Source organism: Oscarella lobularis, chromosome 5, assembly GCF_947507565.1.
Source record: "Oscarella lobularis chromosome 5, ooOscLobu1.1, whole genome shotgun sequence".
NCBI lineage: Eukaryota > Metazoa > Porifera > Homoscleromorpha > Homosclerophorida > Oscarellidae > Oscarella > Oscarella lobularis.
This window is the reverse complement of record NC_089179.1, coordinates 1762694-1780019: the sequence shown is the minus strand read 5'-3', so window position 1 is coordinate 1780019 and position 17326 is coordinate 1762694. Positions and strand designations below refer to the sequence as shown.

The 17326-nt window shown below is 47.6% G+C and overlaps 6 protein-coding genes across 11 annotated transcripts; 2 read left to right on the top strand and 4 right to left on the bottom strand.

Annotated features, from left to right (window-relative positions):
- Nucleotides 1–6: 6 nt before the first annotated feature.
- On the bottom strand, nucleotides 7–3854 carry LOC136187073 (gamma-butyrobetaine dioxygenase-like). 5 transcript variants are annotated; one of them, XM_065974590.1, is made up of 10 exons: nucleotides 3159–3854; nucleotides 2869–2974; nucleotides 2607–2815; nucleotides 1343–2551; nucleotides 990–1095; nucleotides 721–929; nucleotides 492–661; nucleotides 312–443; nucleotides 202–255; nucleotides 7–137 (listed from the first exon to the last, which is right to left on the bottom strand). In XM_065974590.1, exons 4-8 carry the CDS (start codon nucleotides 1954–1956, stop codon nucleotides 343–345), a joined length of 1200 nt encoding a protein of 399 aa, XP_065830662.1. In that variant the 5' UTR covers nucleotides 1957–2551; nucleotides 2607–2815; nucleotides 2869–2974; nucleotides 3159–3854; the 3' UTR covers nucleotides 7–137; nucleotides 202–255; nucleotides 312–342. The 5 variants fall into 5 exon arrangements, with proteins under 5 accessions (XP_065830662.1, XP_065830663.1, XP_065830660.1 ...); XM_065974591.1 differs by having other exon boundaries at nucleotides 312–661; nucleotides 1343–1416; nucleotides 1468–2551; XM_065974588.1 differs by having other exon boundaries at nucleotides 312–661.
- Nucleotides 3855–4167: 313 nt separating this feature from the next.
- On the bottom strand, nucleotides 4168–6021 carry LOC136186951 (gamma-butyrobetaine dioxygenase-like). Of its 2 annotated transcripts, XM_065974442.1 has the most exons (5): nucleotides 5373–6021; nucleotides 5067–5172; nucleotides 4808–5016; nucleotides 4716–4753; nucleotides 4168–4649 (listed from the first exon to the last, which is right to left on the bottom strand). In XM_065974442.1, the coding sequence occupies exons 1-5, from the start codon at nucleotides 5984–5986 to the stop codon at nucleotides 4435–4437; spliced, it is 1182 nt and encodes a 393-aa protein (XP_065830514.1). In that variant the 5' UTR covers nucleotides 5987–6021; the 3' UTR covers nucleotides 4168–4434. The 2 variants fall into 2 exon arrangements, with proteins under 2 accessions (XP_065830514.1, XP_065830513.1); XM_065974441.1 differs by having other exon boundaries at nucleotides 4171–4753; nucleotides 5373–6020.
- A 19-nt stretch (nucleotides 6022–6040) lies between these two features.
- LOC136186949 (protein phosphatase 1E-like) lies at nucleotides 6041–8003 on the top strand. Its single transcript, XM_065974439.1, has 6 exons — nucleotides 6041–6266; nucleotides 6339–6451; nucleotides 6575–6780; nucleotides 6842–7030; nucleotides 7087–7230; nucleotides 7348–8003. Exons 1-6 carry the CDS (start codon nucleotides 6079–6081, stop codon nucleotides 7843–7845), a joined length of 1338 nt encoding a protein of 445 aa, XP_065830511.1. The 5' UTR covers nucleotides 6041–6078; the 3' UTR covers nucleotides 7846–8003.
- LOC136186950 (flotillin-2-like) lies at nucleotides 7872–9983 on the bottom strand. The gene is made up of 10 exons (XM_065974440.1): nucleotides 9887–9983; nucleotides 9743–9824; nucleotides 9424–9667; nucleotides 9153–9356; nucleotides 8914–9066; nucleotides 8682–8863; nucleotides 8582–8627; nucleotides 8383–8520; nucleotides 8180–8326; nucleotides 7872–8120 (listed from the first exon to the last, which is right to left on the bottom strand). Exons 1-10 carry the CDS (start codon nucleotides 9933–9935, stop codon nucleotides 8085–8087), a joined length of 1281 nt encoding a protein of 426 aa, XP_065830512.1. The 5' UTR covers nucleotides 9936–9983; the 3' UTR covers nucleotides 7872–8084.
- Nucleotides 9984–12904: 2921 nt separating this feature from the next.
- Nucleotides 12905–14585, top strand: LOC136186887 (serine/threonine-protein phosphatase 4 catalytic subunit). The gene is made up of 11 exons (XM_065974361.1): nucleotides 12905–12967; nucleotides 13024–13095; nucleotides 13147–13198; nucleotides 13252–13302; nucleotides 13370–13471; nucleotides 13539–13601; nucleotides 13657–13767; nucleotides 13828–13878; nucleotides 13936–14011; nucleotides 14095–14162; nucleotides 14207–14585. Exons 1-11 carry the CDS (start codon nucleotides 12942–12944, stop codon nucleotides 14456–14458), a joined length of 924 nt encoding a protein of 307 aa, XP_065830433.1. The 5' UTR covers nucleotides 12905–12941; the 3' UTR covers nucleotides 14459–14585.
- Nucleotides 14439–16944, bottom strand: LOC136186886 (leupaxin-like). Its single transcript, XM_065974360.1, has 6 exons — nucleotides 16859–16944; nucleotides 16349–16723; nucleotides 16000–16296; nucleotides 15487–15935; nucleotides 14957–15187; nucleotides 14439–14904 (listed from the first exon to the last, which is right to left on the bottom strand). The coding sequence occupies exons 1-6, from the start codon at nucleotides 16869–16871 to the stop codon at nucleotides 14638–14640; spliced, it is 1632 nt and encodes a 543-aa protein (XP_065830432.1). The 5' UTR covers nucleotides 16872–16944; the 3' UTR covers nucleotides 14439–14637.
- Nucleotides 16945–17326: the final 382 nt, after the last annotated feature.

Sequence of the window (17326 nt, the reverse complement as noted above, 5' to 3'; positions counted from 1 at the left end):
CGTAACCCAATTGTCTGCAGATTACAGATGCAGCTTCCGCGTTCCACGAACTGTCGCACACGGTTCCCCATTGACTCGAATATTCAATTCTACTCTTCCTTCAAAGGAAGACGTTCCGTTGACGAGCCTGATAAATTCTGTTGGACAGAGAATGTCACAGTGTTATGCCTCTCTAGGAGATTATAATATTGTCGAGTGTACTTTCGTTCTCGTTTTTGGTGGGTTGTTTTGACTTTTTCAAGGCGCTCGAGACTGCTGTGTGCCAATTTCATCAGTCGTTCGCTTCTTCATATAATTGATAATGTACTTACCGTTTCCTCTAATCATCCAGCAATGCATGAGTTACTTTCGGGCCATTTTTGCTCTTAGCTTGGAATACACGATATCCCTGTCGAAATGCAAGGCTTCGAGATAGCGTAATTCTCCTTCGGACTGCTTGTACTCTGGTCGACCGTGCAATACTCGAGTGTTGTGAATTGCTAACATGTCACCTGGTTCGAGTTTCACGTTGACAAGAAATCGAGGATCGGTTGCAAGCTCCATGAAACGATAATACGCTTCGTACCAACCAAACAGTCTGCGCTTATTCTTCGCTATAAATCTAGCGTCGCGGTTGTGATTACTGAGTATTAGTCGTTTCACTTTTCCGTTCTCGTGCAAACTGTACAGAAAATCAATCCGTTTGACTACTGTGCTGCGGTACACAAAAGGTTACCTTACCAGAGTAATGGCGAGCAAGACTTTGTATCAAAGCGACCAATAAACGAAGCTACAGCAACATCTCGATATGATATCGTGGTATTTGAAAGCATGTGAAACGACTCCGGATACTCTTTCTTCATATGATTCGCTACAGCAAATCCGTCACAATACCAACCACTGCCTTCAAGTGGGTTAGAAAGCTGATGAATGCAATGAAGGAAGAACCACTATAGAAATAGAAAAGAGTATGACATTCAAAATGTCTTGGCTGCAGTAATACCACAGACCTCAGGAGGGTACGTTAGGTCCGAGTAGTCAGCGTGGAGTTCGAACCGTCTAGTAGTGAATGCAACGTTGGATGAGTTATTCACGGATAAAATCTTGATGAGGTCTCTTTGAATTAAATAACAGAAATTCTACATAGATTTAGTACGTGCTTGCTCATTACAGCAGAACCCCGCTTTTGTAACCACATTTTCAATTAATTCCATTGAAGCAGTGGTCGTTATTTGGTCAGTTGGGTTAATTGATACGCAAACAAAACGCTACATTGTCTGTTCTTTTAAAATTTTTTAGAAATTGAGGTGATTTCGTTTAGACGGGATTCTACTGTATTTCAGTCATTCATTCATTCTCATACCCATATAAGGTCGTCTTTGCAGGTCCCAGCTGGCGACAGAGCCTATTCAACTCGCCACTTTGGGCCTTTGCTCCCTTGATCATTACTAAACCGCGCGACTGCAATTTGGACAAAAATTTCCTCACGTAATCGTCGTCTTCAAGAATTCTCTCGAAATCGAACGTGGTCACATTCGAGCGATATTCGCTTCCCCACAACTCCGGCCTCTTTGCATCGCCGGAAAAGGGGCAGCTAAAATCGTTCGGTTTTGAAACGAAGTGCTCGTTCAACCAGTCGACGTCTAATTCGGTTGTTTCGTTAGTCGACCACTGAACCCTCACGAGACGTTTGTTTGGGGCGACTTCGACGTGGGTGGGCGGTGTCGCGATAGCCCGGCGGTCGTCGGCTGGCCGACGACGATTGCCGCTGTTGCGTTGTTCCCATATATAAGCGAAGGGTAGTCGATAGGAAGGGAGACCTTTGCTACATTGTATCGTCAGTAGACGATTCTCGATGTCGGCTTTGGCAGAGATGACTTGAGCTCGTTCGCGGTCTCTTACGTACCGAGTTTGAGAAGCGAACCGCACAAGTACAGGCCGTTTGAAAGCGTATCTGAGCCCCGCATGTACTTTCATTGCGTATATCGCAGGTCTGGTCGGACAAAAGCAAATGTCACGTGAACGGTAGACGAGTCCCAGGACACATTACGCGCTAACCAGGAACGATTTCCCTGGTCAAAATTAACGCGTATCACAATTGGAAAAAAAACATAATCATATATGGTATGAGTGATCATCAGACGGTGAGATCAGGAACCAGACAAGCCCCACAAACACAAAACGAAAGTTACGAGACACCACAACGAATTTGATTCATCCAAAACAGCCAAACGTGTACGTACTTCAATTCATTCAATTTCCTGCCATTTTCGCTCTTAGCTTCGAATACACGGAATCTCTGTCAAAGTGCAAGGCTTCCAAACAGCGCAACTCTCCTTCGGACTGCTTGTACTCTGGTCGACCGTGCAATACTCGAGCGTTGTGAACTACTACTATGTCACCTGGTTCGAGTCTCACGTTGATAAGAAATCGATGATCGGTTGCAAGCTGCATGAAACGAGAATACGCTTCGTACCAACCGAACAGTCTGCTCTTATTTTTCGCTTTAAATCTGTCATCACGGCTGTGATTACCGATTACTAGCCTTTTCATTTCTCCGTTCTCGTGCAAACTACAGAAATTCAATACATTCGGTTACTGTGCCACGGTACGAGATGTTACCATACCAGAGTAATGGCCAGTACGACCTTGCATCAAAGCCACCAATAAACGGAGTTGCACCGACATCTCGAAACGGCGTCACGGTACTCGAAAGCGCGTCAAACAACTTCGGATACTCTTTCTTCATGTGACCTGCTACAGCAAATCCGTCGCAATACCATCCACCGCCTTCGAGTGGGTTAGAAAGCTGATCAATGCAATGAAGGAAAAACCACTATAGAAAGAAACATGAGAATACATTAGCTAAAATTTTTTAGTGCCACAGACCTCAGAAGGATACGTTAGGTCCGCGAAGTCAGAGTGAAGGTCAAACCGTTTAGTCGTGCATCCAATGGAGGTCGAGTTATACAAGGATAAAATCTTCGTAAGCTCTCTTTGAATTAGAAACAAAAGCTCGATATAGATCTAGTGTTTGCTCATTACAGCAGAACCCCACTTCAGCTTAATTCCACTAAAGTAGTGGCTGTTATTTGGCCAAGTTAATTAACAGGCAAAATAAACGCTATTTTGATTGGTTTAAATGGGATTCTACTGAAGTATCGTTCATTCTCTCATACCCATATGGCGTTGACTTTGCAGGTCCCAGCTGGCGACAGAGTTTCTTCAACTCGCCACTTTGGGCTTTTGCACCCTTGATCAGTACCAAACCGCGCGACTGCAATTTGAACAATAATTTGATCACGTGATCGTCGTCTTCAAGAATTTTCTCAAAATCGAATGTGGCCACATTCGAGCGATATTCACTTTCCCACAACTCCAGCCTCTTCACGTCGTTAGAAAAGGGGCAGTTAAAATCGTTCGGTTCCGAAACGAAATGCTCGTTCAACCAGTCGACGTCTAATTCGGTTGTTTCGTTAGTCGACCACTTAACCCTCACGCGACGTTTGTTTGAGGCGACTTCGACGTGGGTGGGCGGCGTGATGCCCATCGCGCGGCGGTCGTCGGCCGGCCGACGACGACTGCCACTGTTGCGTTGTTCCCATATGTAAGCGAAGGGTAGTCGATAGGAAGGGAGACCTTCGCTGCATTGTATCGTCAGTAGACGATTATCGATGTCAGCTTTGGCCGAAATGACTTGACCTCGTTCGCGGTCTCCTGCAGTTTGAGAAGCGAAACGCACCAGTATAGGCCGTTTGAAAGCGCATCGGAGTCCAACAGTTTGAGAAGCCAGTATAGGCCGTTTGAAAGCGCATCGGAGTACGTGTGCTTTCATTGTTCTCTCAAGGTCCGGTTCCTGGGAGAGAGGGCGGAAGAATTCACGTAAACACATACCTCTACATTAGCGGGGTGTCCCGTCTCGAGACCCCCATCTGAGCATAGATGTAAGAGAGACGCTCTATCTTTCTCGAGACCCTATTTGAGACGCCGTCTCAAGACGTTTCAACGAGACGTTGACACAACGTTGAGTGGTTCTCGAGACAGGTCTCGAGACCCCTCTCGAGATCCGTTTTGAGTCGTCTTGAGACCTGTCTCGAAAACCACTCAGCCAAAAATTTTATTAATTAATCAAGAAATAACGATGCAACATTTTAATTCAATTATAACATGCATATTAATTATCAATAATCAATTATCACATGCAGGGGTGTGTGATTTTGCGCAGGTTAGGCAGAAATACTTCTTAGGGATTCTTCGAATCAGAACACATGTTGCGTGTAAAGCGAAAAGTCACGTGAACAATTTACCTGTCACCGATTAGATAGTCCGCATGAGCTCGTTTCGCGGTCTCCTACCTTGAGGGCCGGACCGGACCGTACGTTTTAATTAAGAGAGACAGAAAACAAAAGCACCATAAAGAGTTTGAAATATACAAAATGTACACTTCAGTTGCTTTCAATGTCCTGCCATTTTCGCTCTCAGCTTGGAATACACGGAATCTCTATTGAAATGCAAGGCTTCCAGATAGCGCAATTCTCCTTCGGGCTGTTTATACTCTCGTCGACCGTGCAATACTCGAGTGTTGTGAATTGCTAAAATGTCACCTGGTTCGAGTTTCAAGTTGACAAGAAATCGAGGATCGGTTGCAAGCTCCATGAAGCGATAATACGCTTCGTACCAACCGAACAATTTGCGATTATTTTTTGCTAAAAATCTGGCATCGCGGCTGTGATTACCGAATATTAGTCTTTTCATTTCTCCATTCTTGTGCAAGCTGCAGAAATTCAATACGTTTGGTTGCTGTGCCGCGAAACGAATATTACTTTACCAGAGCAATGGCCACCAAGACTTTGTGTCAAAGCCACCAATAAATGAAGTTGCGCCAACATCTCGAAATGACATCGCGATACTTGAAAGCGCGTGAAACAATTCAGGATACTCTTTCTTCATGTGACTTGCTATAGCAAATCCATCGCAATACCAACCACCACCTTCAAGAGGGCTAGAAAGCTGTTGGATGCAATGAAGGAAGAACCACTATAGAAAGAGACGTGACATTGAAAATTTAATACTAAGCCTCTAGAGACCTCAGGGGGATTTGTCAGGTATGAGTAGTCAGAGTGGAGTTCGAACCGTCCAGTAGTGTATCCAATTGTGGGCGACTGATTGACAGATAAAATCTTGATAAGCTCTCTTTGAATTAAAACTTGATATAGATTTAGTGTTTGTACATTACAGCAGAACCCCGCCTCCATAACCACTCTTCAGATTACAGTTATTTGGCCATAGGCAAAATAAATTTATCATCTTAGTTGTGTGAAAGCGTTTCACAACTAAGATGATAGTTTTAGACGGGATTTTACTGTAGTATCAACTATTCTATTCTCTCATACCCATATGACGTTGTCTTCGCAGGTCCCAGCTGGCGACAGAGCTTCTTCAACTCGTCACTTTTGGCCTCCGCTCCCTTGATCAGTACCAAACCGCGCGACTGCAATTTGGACAAGAATTTGATCACGTGTTCGTCGTCTTCAAGAATTTTTTCAAAATCGAACGTGGCCACATTCGAGCGATATTCACTTCCCCACAACTCCGGCCTCTTTGCGTCGTCGGAAAAGGGACAGTTAAAATCGACCGGTTCCGAAACAAAATGCTTGTTCAACCAGTCGACGTCTAATTCGGTTGTTTCGTTAGTCGGCCACTGAACCTTCACAAGACGCTTGTTTGGGGAGACTTCGACGTGGGTGGGCGGCGTGATGCCGACAGAGCCACGGTCACGCGCTCGCCGACTGAGGCTGTCGCTGTTGCGTTGTTCCCATATGTAAGCGAAGGGTAGTCGATAGGAAGGGAGACCTTCGCTACATTGGATCGTCAGTAGACGATTCTCGATGTCGGCTTTGGCAGAAATGACTTGAGTTTGTTCGCGGTCTCTTACGCACCGAGTTTGAGAAGCGAACCGCACAAGTGCAAGCCGTTTGAAAGCGCATCTCAATACCTGTACTTTCATTTGAGGAGGTAGATCTAGTCACGTGAACAAGCTGACCCTTGCGCACGCTATCTAATCCGTCGGTCATTTCTCCACAAAGTAAAGCACTGCAAATGGGCTTGCAGTTTTCCGACGACGAACTGGCTGCATTTCGAAAGTACCTGCTCGACTTTGCATCAGCCCACCCCGACCCAATTCCAACGGAGGGGCCCCTTCCACTTCGTCTCGTCTGCTACTACCTGAACCGAGCCGAAATCGAAGCCGAATGCATCGATTGGACACTAGCATACCTGGACAAGAAGTAAACTAATAAACGTTCGCGAAGAAAGAGGCGAAAAAACACGGCTTCTTCTTTCCTTCCCTCTCGCACCAGCAATTGCCCGGAGTCGTATCGACTTCTCATCGCTCGTCGAGTCGCCGACGAAGTCCTCCAACTCGACGCCGATCGCTTTCTTCAGGAAGAAGCGTTCGGCGGCGAAGAACGACGTGAGTCTGCCAGTCCGGGTCTCTCTGTTTGTCGCCCGCGCCCACCTTAGCAACACGAGCGCGACACACGATACTCCTTCGCACGCGCGCGCGCGTTTTTCATTCGCTCTCTTTTTGTTTCAGAGTTGGAAGCGTCGCGATTGGCGGCGGCCGTTTTTAGCGTCGTGCACGACGTCTGTCGACGATGGAGCGTCGACGAATCGGCGACGCCGCGCAAGTCGCGATTCAGTCACGACGTGCACGTGCACGCGATTAAGAATACCCGACGAAAAATGGAGGATCGGCACGTGACCTTTCCGTACATAAATCCCCTTCTAAAGAATCCTAACGTAAATCGTTGATCCCCAATATTTTTTTTCGTTGTGGGGGAGCGTTTTTTGAATTCTCCAGGACGGTCCTGCGTGTTCGTTCTACGGGGTCTACGATGGTCACGGCGGGGTTGATGCTGCCGTTTACACGGCCGCTCATCTGCACGTGAACATGCTACAACACAAGGCCTTCTTCTCTGATCCTCAGCTTGCTCTCAAGGAAGCCTTTCTGCAAACAGACGAGATGTTTGTTCAGAAGGCGGGAAGAGAAGTAATGTTGCCCGTGTAACGAACAGCATTCATTGCCTTATCATTGCTCCTCTTTAGAGTTTACGAAGTGGGACGACGGGCGTGGTCGTTTTGATACAGGACCGACAGTTGTACGTTGCTTGGCTCGGCGACTCGCAAGTCCTATTGTGTCGTCGAGGCGAACCCGTCACACTTATGTCTCCTCACAAGCCAGAGAAAGAGGTAGGGGAAACAAATGCACTGTATACGAGAAGCATTCATAAAAGTTTAATCCTATTTATTTATTTTCTTATCTATTTATTTATTTATTTTTGACAGACGATCTTACTTTTTATATAGGAGGAAAGAAAGAGGATTGAAGAGATGGGTGGCTGCGTGGTCTTCTTTGGCTCGTGGCGAGTGAATGGGACGCTGTCCGTGTCGCGCGCCGTCGGCGATGCCGAGCACAAGCCGTACGTGTGGGCCCAGCCGGACACGGCCGCATTCCAATTAGACGGCACCGAAGATTTTCTCCTCTTGGCCTGCGACGGACTCTGGGACGTGACGACGGAGGAAGCCGCCGTCGAGTTGGTTCGATCGCACGTCGAGTCGACGGGAAGTCGAAGTGGAGTCGCCAAGGCGCTGGTGACCAGCGCAAAGGAGAACGGATCGGGGGACAATATCACGGTTGTCGTCGTCTTTCTCGACGGGGAATTGGTCGTCGAGGAAGAGAATAGTTGTGCGGAGGAGAAAGTGAAAGGCGAAAAGCCGGTGTTGGGTAATGCCACGAAAGAGGCAAAGCCAAACCAGGCTTCTGCGCGTAGAAAGACGCCGGCGACGAAAAATGCAGGCCATTAGGAGGATTTAGATTAGGGGTTGCCCAGTTGTAGAATTATGTCCGGGAGGCATTTTAATTAGGTAGAATGAATCGTGAGAACGACGTAGGCGAGAGGCGCGTGCATATACGTTACGATGTTGCGGAAAGTCAAATACGAGAACAATTAAACGGCACGGTAGCAAGGAGTCCATTCAGTAGGGAAGAACCAATAGCGGCGAGAAAAGGCAGCAGCACATAAGCCAACACGGCGGCGTCCTTGTTAGACTTTCTTAGCTCCAGGAATTTTACCAATAGCCTTAGGAAAAAGAGCGTGTATCTGACACGCCTATTTTTTGCCCTACGGATTCGATTTACCTCTGATATGTCGTATCCGGTGAGTGCTTGAACGGCGGGTGGCAACTGCCCAACGAGCTTCGATATTTCGCTTGTGACGCCGCTTCCACCACCCATGATGACCACTTGATCCGTTTTCGCGAGAGGCGCCGACACTTCGGCAGCGATCTATTACACAGCGTATTAAAAAAAAATGAAGTTAATCAATCATTTATTAGTCTGACTTTGGGCAGAGATTCCAGAATGAGCGACATCATAGCCGCGTCGCCGTACTCCTTATAGGCAGCCGCTTTCTGTCTCATCTTTTCCGCTTCGGCTTTACCTTTTGCCTCGATGGACGCAGCTTCGGCACCGCCTATCATCTGAACTCACAACGTTTACTCGCACCGTAGTAGCACGAATTATTCCTAGTCTAAAACTGACCTTGATGGCTTCTGCTTCCGCCTGAGCCGCAGCTACGGTCTGAGACCTAGAATGAAAAAAGTGCATTGGCCGTTTCCGCGCCATTCTCTCTCCTTCTGACCTTTTGCCTTGAGCAATCAATTCCATTTTGAAGCTTTCCGCCTCCGCCGGCCTCCTGACCGTAGCGACCAACTCCTTTTCTTTTCGGGCGATCTCCTGATCTTCAATGTCGATCTGCTTTCGTCGTTCAACGACTTCAATTTGGATTTCTTCGTTTCGGATCTTTTGTTTCTCGCGAGTCGCCTAACCAAAAAATCCAGTGAAACGCTTTCCCTCTCATATTTCTTTCTCACTCTCAGTTCGTAGGCCAATTCGGCTTGAGCCTTCTGCGTATTCACCTCCTGCTGAAACGCAGCCTGTTTCAACTCAAAGTCCCTCTTCGACTCGGCAATAAATCCGTCGGCTTTAAAACGAGCTTCCTGCTTGTTTTTTTCCGCCTCCGCTATCTAAATATATATTTAGATTATTTTATATTTAGATAGAAGCATGATGTATATCAGATATCTATGAGGGAGCCCCATATGTGTTATACCTTGATTCCTGCGTCTCTGTTGGCCTGGGCAACGCCAATCTCGGCGTCCCTCTTTATGGCCGCAGTCTGGGATTTTCCCAACGAATCCAAATACTGTACTTCATCATAAATATCTTTGATCGTAAAACTCAGTATCTCGATTCCCATTTTTCCGACGTCGGGTGACGCGACGTCGCGCACCAACGCGGCGAACTGATCCCGATCCTACAACCGAAAAAAGAACAAAAAATTTTTTTTAAAAATCGTCAATAATCCGGGCTTTTTTTCGAACCTGATATATTTCCTCGACGGTGAGCGTTCCGAGAATGGCTCGAAGATGACCTTCGAGCGTCTGAAGTATGGCGTCTTGTATCTCCCTTGTGGGCGTGCCGAGAAATTGCTCGAGCGCCGCTTTGAGAACTTGTTCGTTCGAGAGAACTTTGACCTGCGCGACACCGGTCACTGTCAAGGCGACGCCCTGCGCCGTTTCGACTTTCTCGCAGCGAGGATTTAGCGTCATGACTTCGAGAGAAAGACTGGAGGGGAAAAAAGAAGGAGGCGACGCCCACTATATATCATCGTTGTTCGAAGCCGTAGCTCGCGTCGCTTGCCTTTGCACGTCCGAAACGCATGAGCACGCGAATCCCCAGTCTCCGATTAGGATTCGTTTCTTTGATGGCGTGCAGCAGCCGCCTGCGAGATGACGCGCGCTCGTCGTTTGCGTTCTCGCGTGCGCTTTTGCGCGTTCGACTTACCCGAGATGACGATGACTTCGTTGGGGCCAGCAACGTGGCAATTACCCATCGCGAAAACGTCGGAATTTCAACGTGACGTGTTGGCGAAGCGCGCTAAAGATCGAGCATTCCTTCTGACGTCACTCGTTTGACCACGCCAGAGCCGTATATATCTCTATATACGGCTCTGGACCACGCCACACAGTTAAACAATACGAATGATAATGATCGAGTTCTGCCTGCCTTTTTACTAGCAGGCTCCAAAGATTCACCCACTGACGACCATGAGCTACAATCAGATGTCTCGGCAGACGATAAATAAGAGGAAGCATTCGAAGGCTTGAGAGCAACCTGACCATTAATATTGGGATTCTCTAAAAAATTAATTGTAAAGCACGAGTCCTGTACAGAACTGCAGGCTTTTTCCCTCACGGGGAGCCTCATCCACAACGTCGACCGCCACAGCATTGTGACTAGAATTTTTGATTGTCTTAATCGAAATCAGTTGCGAGACGATCAGTTTCCCCGAACTAGCGCTTGTGATGACGCAGAAGTATGAGCCGTCAAGTTCCGAGAAAAGATTCAGTTTCAAATCTGGCTGGTTGAACTGCGGAATTAAATTCCCTCAGGTCGAACCACTGATACGACACCGCGTTTTCTTCGTCGCCGGTGTAGCAAGACAATCGAACAGGATTGCTGAGATCTCGAACCGAACCCTGCAAAGTCGGCTCGTCCTTGATCGTAGGAGTCGAAAGAGACGCCGTTTCCTGAGAAAGACAGACAACACGACTCACTGAAGCAACAGTAGCATCGGAACGAAACTCTGCTGAAAAAGCGACTGTGCAGTTTCACCGTTGGCCTCGTTGGCACCTCGTTTTGAGTCTCGAGTCTCGACGTGACGCTATCAAGTCCCGTATCTCTGAGGAATGGAGCTCAGCTGCTTGGTGAGGCCGGCACGTGCCACCACTCTTTCGTCTAAAAAATTTCCTCTAGGTGAGAGTTATCCAGTGACGTAGTTATCCCCGGGTCCAAAAATCTCCTAAATTGGCACCTTTCTGCTCAAAAGATTGACGTAGTAATGCAGAAAGTGAATTCTACAAAAAACAATCAGTACACAAAGATGGCTGAAATAAAATTCTCTACTGTAGATTCCCGTATGTTATTAAGGCCCGCGTACCGACGCAATGCAATTATGACATCAAAAGATCTTTTTTGGAAACGATCTACTATGGCAGCTTAACACATGCACGTACATGGCATAGACGCTTCGGCACTCGAATCGGCAGACTCAAGTACATGTGCATGGGCTGACGTCATCTAATTTCTACGTGGCCCCTGATTGGGTAGTCTCGCTGGCCAGACCCTCCCCCTCCGTTAATATCAGCATATCAGCCTCTCCCCGTAGTGATATTAACGGAGGGGGAGGGGCTGGCCAGCCAGTGATTGGGCCGCACCAGACAACAGAAAGTGCTGCGCAAGCGCCGCTGACGTCATCTGATCTCACCACGGCTCTCATCGCTGAAAACGATGGCTGGTAGCAGTCAAACCTATTTTGCTTGGGCCGATACTTTGAGCAAAAAGCGAAATGAGGGCGTATACGATTACGAGAAAGCGGCAGAAGTCAACGACTTGATCTCGAGTCTATATGCTGTGGCCTCAACAGACGACCTAAGTCTACGCTGTGAGCACATGGAGTCCGCCATGGGTATCCTAACACGGCATCACTTCGATTTTGAGGAAGAGATTAAACTGCTCAAACACGACAATGAACATCTCAAGAAGAGGATTAGTGAGCTTGAAGAAAGCGCTAAAGGTTCAGAATCGCTTAGAGTACAACACAAGAAGCTCATTCTTGGACAATGCGCATTTAAGTTTGAAGAATACGTACGAGTCTACGTCACTCGAAAGCTAGACCTTTCAAAGCAGAAGATTCGTCTTCATAAGATATCGCTATCATCGCTGATTGACGCAGACATCACCCAAGCAAATGGATGCCGTCTCACTGAACGCCAATTTAAAAGTGCGTGTGAGGAGTGGAGTGAACTGGCTGAGAAAATATCTTGGAACGACGACTGGGAAGCTTTCACGGAATTGAAGGACATACGGCTTGGTCCTGCTCATCCTCCCGTGAAGAGAGAAGAAGCAATGGAAGCTCTTACCTATTTGCTCCCACCTACTACTAGTCATCTCAAACACGTCAGTCTAAGGAACTTCATTATGATGACGTATAGCATTCCTGAACTAGCGTAGTAGGACTTCAACTTGCTACTTACGAGTTTGCTGTGTTTTTCTTGGCGTATATCTGCGCATAAAAATTTGGTATTTCATTAACTGCGTCCGTTGAGTATTTACTCTTGAAAGAACCTCCGTAGAATTGATTCAAAGATACTAGATGTAACAAACAAACAAACAAACAAACAAACAAACATAAAGTTTTAGCTGACTTACTTCTAATTTTCTTCTGAATTTACCGGATTTGTTTCTTAGAAATACGGAGGCTAAAGGGACAAACTCAATGGCTTGGAATTTTCATAAAATGCACTCATCACCCTCATTTTAGAGAGTATGAACGCCATGTATGTGTAAGTTTCGTTGACACGATCGATGAAGACTTTTAATTAATTATTATTTAACTTAATTAATTACAAAGACTGCTTATGGAGAACTTTCATCGCCGACTCGACACCAGCCAAAGCCAACAATTAATTAATTAATTAATTAATTAATTAATTAATTAACTTGGCTGAACAAGCTTACCGTAGAAGACTTTTTGAAAGAGTTGCTTAGAATAGTCTCCTCCTTTTCACTGACGACAAGATTATAGCATTGCTTGTCTTACATGTATTTCAGGCAGAGAGAAAGGTAATTCGAAAGGCTTATTGGAGTGCCGTTGAACGAAAATGTGAAATAGCGCAAGAATCCTATCAACAGAATTTTCGAAGCCAATCTATACCTTCAAAAAATTAAATCGGTCAAACGCAGGGTCAAACCATAGATGAAAAGTCAAACGCAAAAGTTCTCAAATGTACGTTCCCGTATGTTATCGAGACCCGCCCTCCCTCGTTTGTATTCGACGATGGGTGAAATCAGCGACTTAGACCGGTGCGTCTCGCGCACACGCGTCAGCGCGAACGAATCATTCGTTTTGGGCCTTGCAGACAAATCGAACAGCTACGCCGCTGCGAGATCATCACCGAAGTCGAAGTGAGAACGTTGTGCGCCAAGGCGAGGTACGAAATCGGCGCGCCGTAAAGCGATACAAACGAGGCGCTATTTTCTAGAGAGATCCTCATCGAAGAGGGAAACGTACAGCGAGTCGATTCGCCCGTCACGGCGAGTTTCTCCTTTCCCGATCCGCGAAGCGGCGAATCGTCGCGTTTCTTTAGGTTTGCGGCGACATTCACGGTCAATTTTACGATCTGAAGGAACTATTCCGAGTAACGCGACGACAATCTCCTTCCCTCTCTCTCTCTCTAAAGTTTCTTTCCTTTTTCTTTTGCCAAGGTGGGAGGTGCCGTTCCCGATACGAATTACCTCTTTCTCGGCGACTTCGTCGACAGAGGTTTTTATAGTGTGGAAACGTTCTTGTTGCTTTTAGCGCTGAAAGTAAGTATAGCGAATCCTACAAGTAACAACGGCGATCATCTGCCTAAACGTCCTATTTATTGTGTAGGTAAGGTATCCTGATCGAATTACTCTGATCCGAGGAAACCACGAAAGCAGGCAAATCACTCAGGTTGTTTACGTTTCTTGTAATTGGAAACAGAATCAAGGTTTTTTTGTCGTGTCAGGTTTACGGATTTTACGACGAATGCTTGAGAAAATATGGGTCTGTCAACGTGTGGCGTTACTGCACGGAAATTTTTGATTATCTTAGTCTCTCAGCCATAATCGATAACAAAGTAATATTCCAGCCAAAAGAATATTGCCTTGATTAGACTTTTTATTTTCGCTAATCAAAGATATTTTGCGTTCACGGCGGCCTTTCCCCATCGATAATAACCTTAGACCAAGTAAGTAGCCACGCACAGCAGCTAGCCTCTCTTTAATAGATCTATCATCTGCCGCAGATAAGAGCAATTGATAGAAAACAAGAGGTCCCACATGACGGAGCAATGTGTGACCTCCTCTGGTCAGACCCAGAAGGCAAGTGCGCAGTGTAATGTGCAGTCAAATCGTCTGGCCTAAGAAATATCTATAACCGTATTATTGATTTCTTTTTCTCTTAGATATTGAAGGGTGGGGTGTATCTCCGCGAGGTGCTGGCTATCTTTTTGGAAGCGATGTAGTGGCTCAGGTAAAATACCCTTCCTTGTCCACTTTCTTGAATCTTCCCTTCAGTTCAATTCAAATAATCATGTTGAAATGATTTGCCGAGCCCACCAACTCGTAATGGAGGGCTACAAGTGGCATTTCAACGAGACGGTCATCACCGTCTGGTCGGCGCCGAACTACTGTTACCGATGTGGCAACGTAGCGGCCATCATGGAGCTGGACGAGAATCTTCAGAGGGAGTTCACGATATTCGAAGCGGCGCCCCAAGACGTCCGAGGCGCTCCCGTCAAGAAACCAATTCCCGATTATTTCCTGTAACAAAAGAAAGGAAAAAAACGAATCACAGAGAAAAAAGTACGAAAAGACGGATCACATTCTAGCTACAATGTATAACAAACTTAGAGGAGCCTAGGTGCACAAAAATACAATACATTGAGTAAACCCACAGATACATCATCTTCCTCTTTTTTCCTCTCTTTCTTTCGGGAGTTCGTTTCTCAACCAAAGAGTTTAATGTGACATGCGTGGCAGTATGGCTTTTCGTTGTTTTCCTTGAATGTGCCCTGGTTCAGTTGCTTGAGACAGAAGGCGCAGACGAAATGTTCCGGGTGGAACTTTCTCTGCATTGCCGTTATGCAACGTCCCAATATGGGTTTCTGACAGCCGTAGCAAAGTGATCCGCGACGCTCGTGATAATGAAACTCGCAGTACGGCTTTCGTTCAAACTCGAAAAAATTCCCGCCAGCAAATGGTTGCTTGCAGGCCTAAAGAATCCCCAAAAAATTATATTCGCTATTGTTTATCGAGGTTCTTTACCCAGCAGACGAAGCATTCGCCGTGCCACTGCTGATTGATAGCGGATACAAAGCCGCTCATGATCGGCTTCGCGCAGGCACCACACTTGGGCGCAAAGAGTGCGTAGAAATCCTTTTCGCAGTACGCTTGACCGTCCCTTTCGTGAAAGACGTCCGCACCAAACGGACGACTGCAGTGGTGGCAGAAAAAGTGCTCCGGATGCCAAGTCTTTCCCATGGCCGTAATGCAAGACTAAACAAAGAAATCGCCTTATAACGTGAACGCAATAAAAAGGTTTAGTCAACAAGGGAGACCCCAAGTTAAGGGATCATTACATTGCTAAGTGCCGTCCTAAATTGAGTTTTGAAGGATAGATATACCCTTCACTGAAAAAATTTCGTAGCACCGGATAAAGATGAATGCATATCGAGACCCTTTGACCCTCACTACTAACAATGTCTAACTTCCCACTCAAAACTCATTTTAACCGCTCTCTGCTAGCAAGGCTTCTAGCTAAACACCCCCCCCCCCCACTCTCGCCCTTACTGTACCTCCAAAACGGGCCCGTTGCAGTAGGCGCAGCGCGGCGAGAAAAGATTATGATAATCCTTCTCGCAATACGCTCTCCCTTCGCGCTCGTAGAACGTCTGCCGGCACAACTCGGCGTTGCAGGAGGCGCACGTGAAGTGCTCCGGATGCCACGTGGCGCCGAGCGCCGTCACCAACTGCCCGACGATCTCCTTCTTGCAAGCCGGACAGACGCCCTTCGCCGTCGTATCGATGCCCTGCTCGCTGACATTCGACTGCAACTGACCCAACATCGAATCGATTTGTGCCGGGTTGGGTTTGACGGCGGCGGCGGGCGCTCCGCGTCCGCGATGCGGCACCGCATACGGGGCCGTCGTACTCTGACCTCCGTCGCCGCCGCCACCGCCGCCGGATTCCTTCAATTGAGGAGGAGGAACAGACGGTGGATGACTCGTTACAGACGCTTTCTTTCCTATACGAAACAAATTTATCTCTCTAATAGCTCTGTTCTTCGTCAACTATATAATCTCATTCACCAGCATTGACTTTGAAAACGGAGAGCGATTCCATGAGATCGTCGAGTTCTTTCGCCGCCGTCGACGTGTCGATCTTAGACGATGCGCTATTCTGCGTCTCCTTTACGCCGGCGCCGGCGGCGCTGACTGGAGACTCTTTGCTATCAATGACGCTGTCCAATTCGGACAGCAAAGCTTTGACGTTCGTCCGTCGACTTTCCGGCGAAGTGGAGCCGACGGGGGCGGAGACGGGAGCGTCCGGCCCGTCCGATCCGCCGCGAGCCGTTCCCACCGCACTTTCGGATGCGAGGTCTGACGCTGAAGGAAAGAGTTCGCAATGCGCGCGCATTCGTGACTGAAACCTACGTACCGGCTTTGTCTAATTCCGACGTGTACGTGTCAGTCAGCGTCTCGAGAAGACTGTCAAGTTCGGCGAGATTCGCCGAAGTCGAGGTCGGTCCCGGTTTCGGCGCCGGCGCCGTTTCTTGATATGCTTGAGGGAGCGGGGGAACGACGGGTGGCGGCAGCGACGAATTGTCTGCGTTGTCGGCGCCGAACGGTTCTGGCGGCGCGGGAAAATCGTCGCCGTTCGACGGCGGAGGCGCGTTCTGGGGTTCGACGGGGGGCGGAGGCTCCGGCCATTCTTGATAGGATAGACTCGAGACGTCGGCGCGTTTGCGAGGATCCGCTTTGGGTTCGGAGTCGCGAAGGGGCGCCGCTGACTGCAGGTCGTGTAGGAGGGCTTCTGGATGAGAGAACCGAAAGAAAAGAAAGAGTGGTTTCTCTCGATGACGTCATTCGCGACAGGGACGCCCGATCAAGGGCATTCGCGTACGCGTTCGTAGAGGAAGAGCGACGGTTAGAAGACTACGGCGCTTACCGAGATCGTCCATCTTTTCTCGCGAAACTAGAAACCGCGAGAGAGGAAGTAGCGCGCGCACGCGCACCGCGTAGCCTCTTAGCCTGCCCGGCAGCCGGGCAGCCTGCGTAAGCCGTTGGAAATCACCGGGTCTTAGCCCCCCCCCCTCCCCTTAGGGCGTACATTCAATTATGCAAATACATGTACTCAACGTAAAGCAAGAAAATAAAGCAAAATAAACTCGACAAAGAAATATGCCTATGAGAGGTCCATTGCTTCATATTCGTCACTTAATTTAGTGCATGATGCGTACCTTACTATTATCAATGCCTGGCGAGGCGACCGAGCAGACTACCATCGCAGTCCATCACGTGACATTTAAATTTTATCGCTGGTTCAACGTCGATGAAAGCTTCCTTTTTGTATCCAACGCGTGAATGACACGGGCCGGTATTATTTTCGTCGAGCACAGCAACGTACCTAGATACA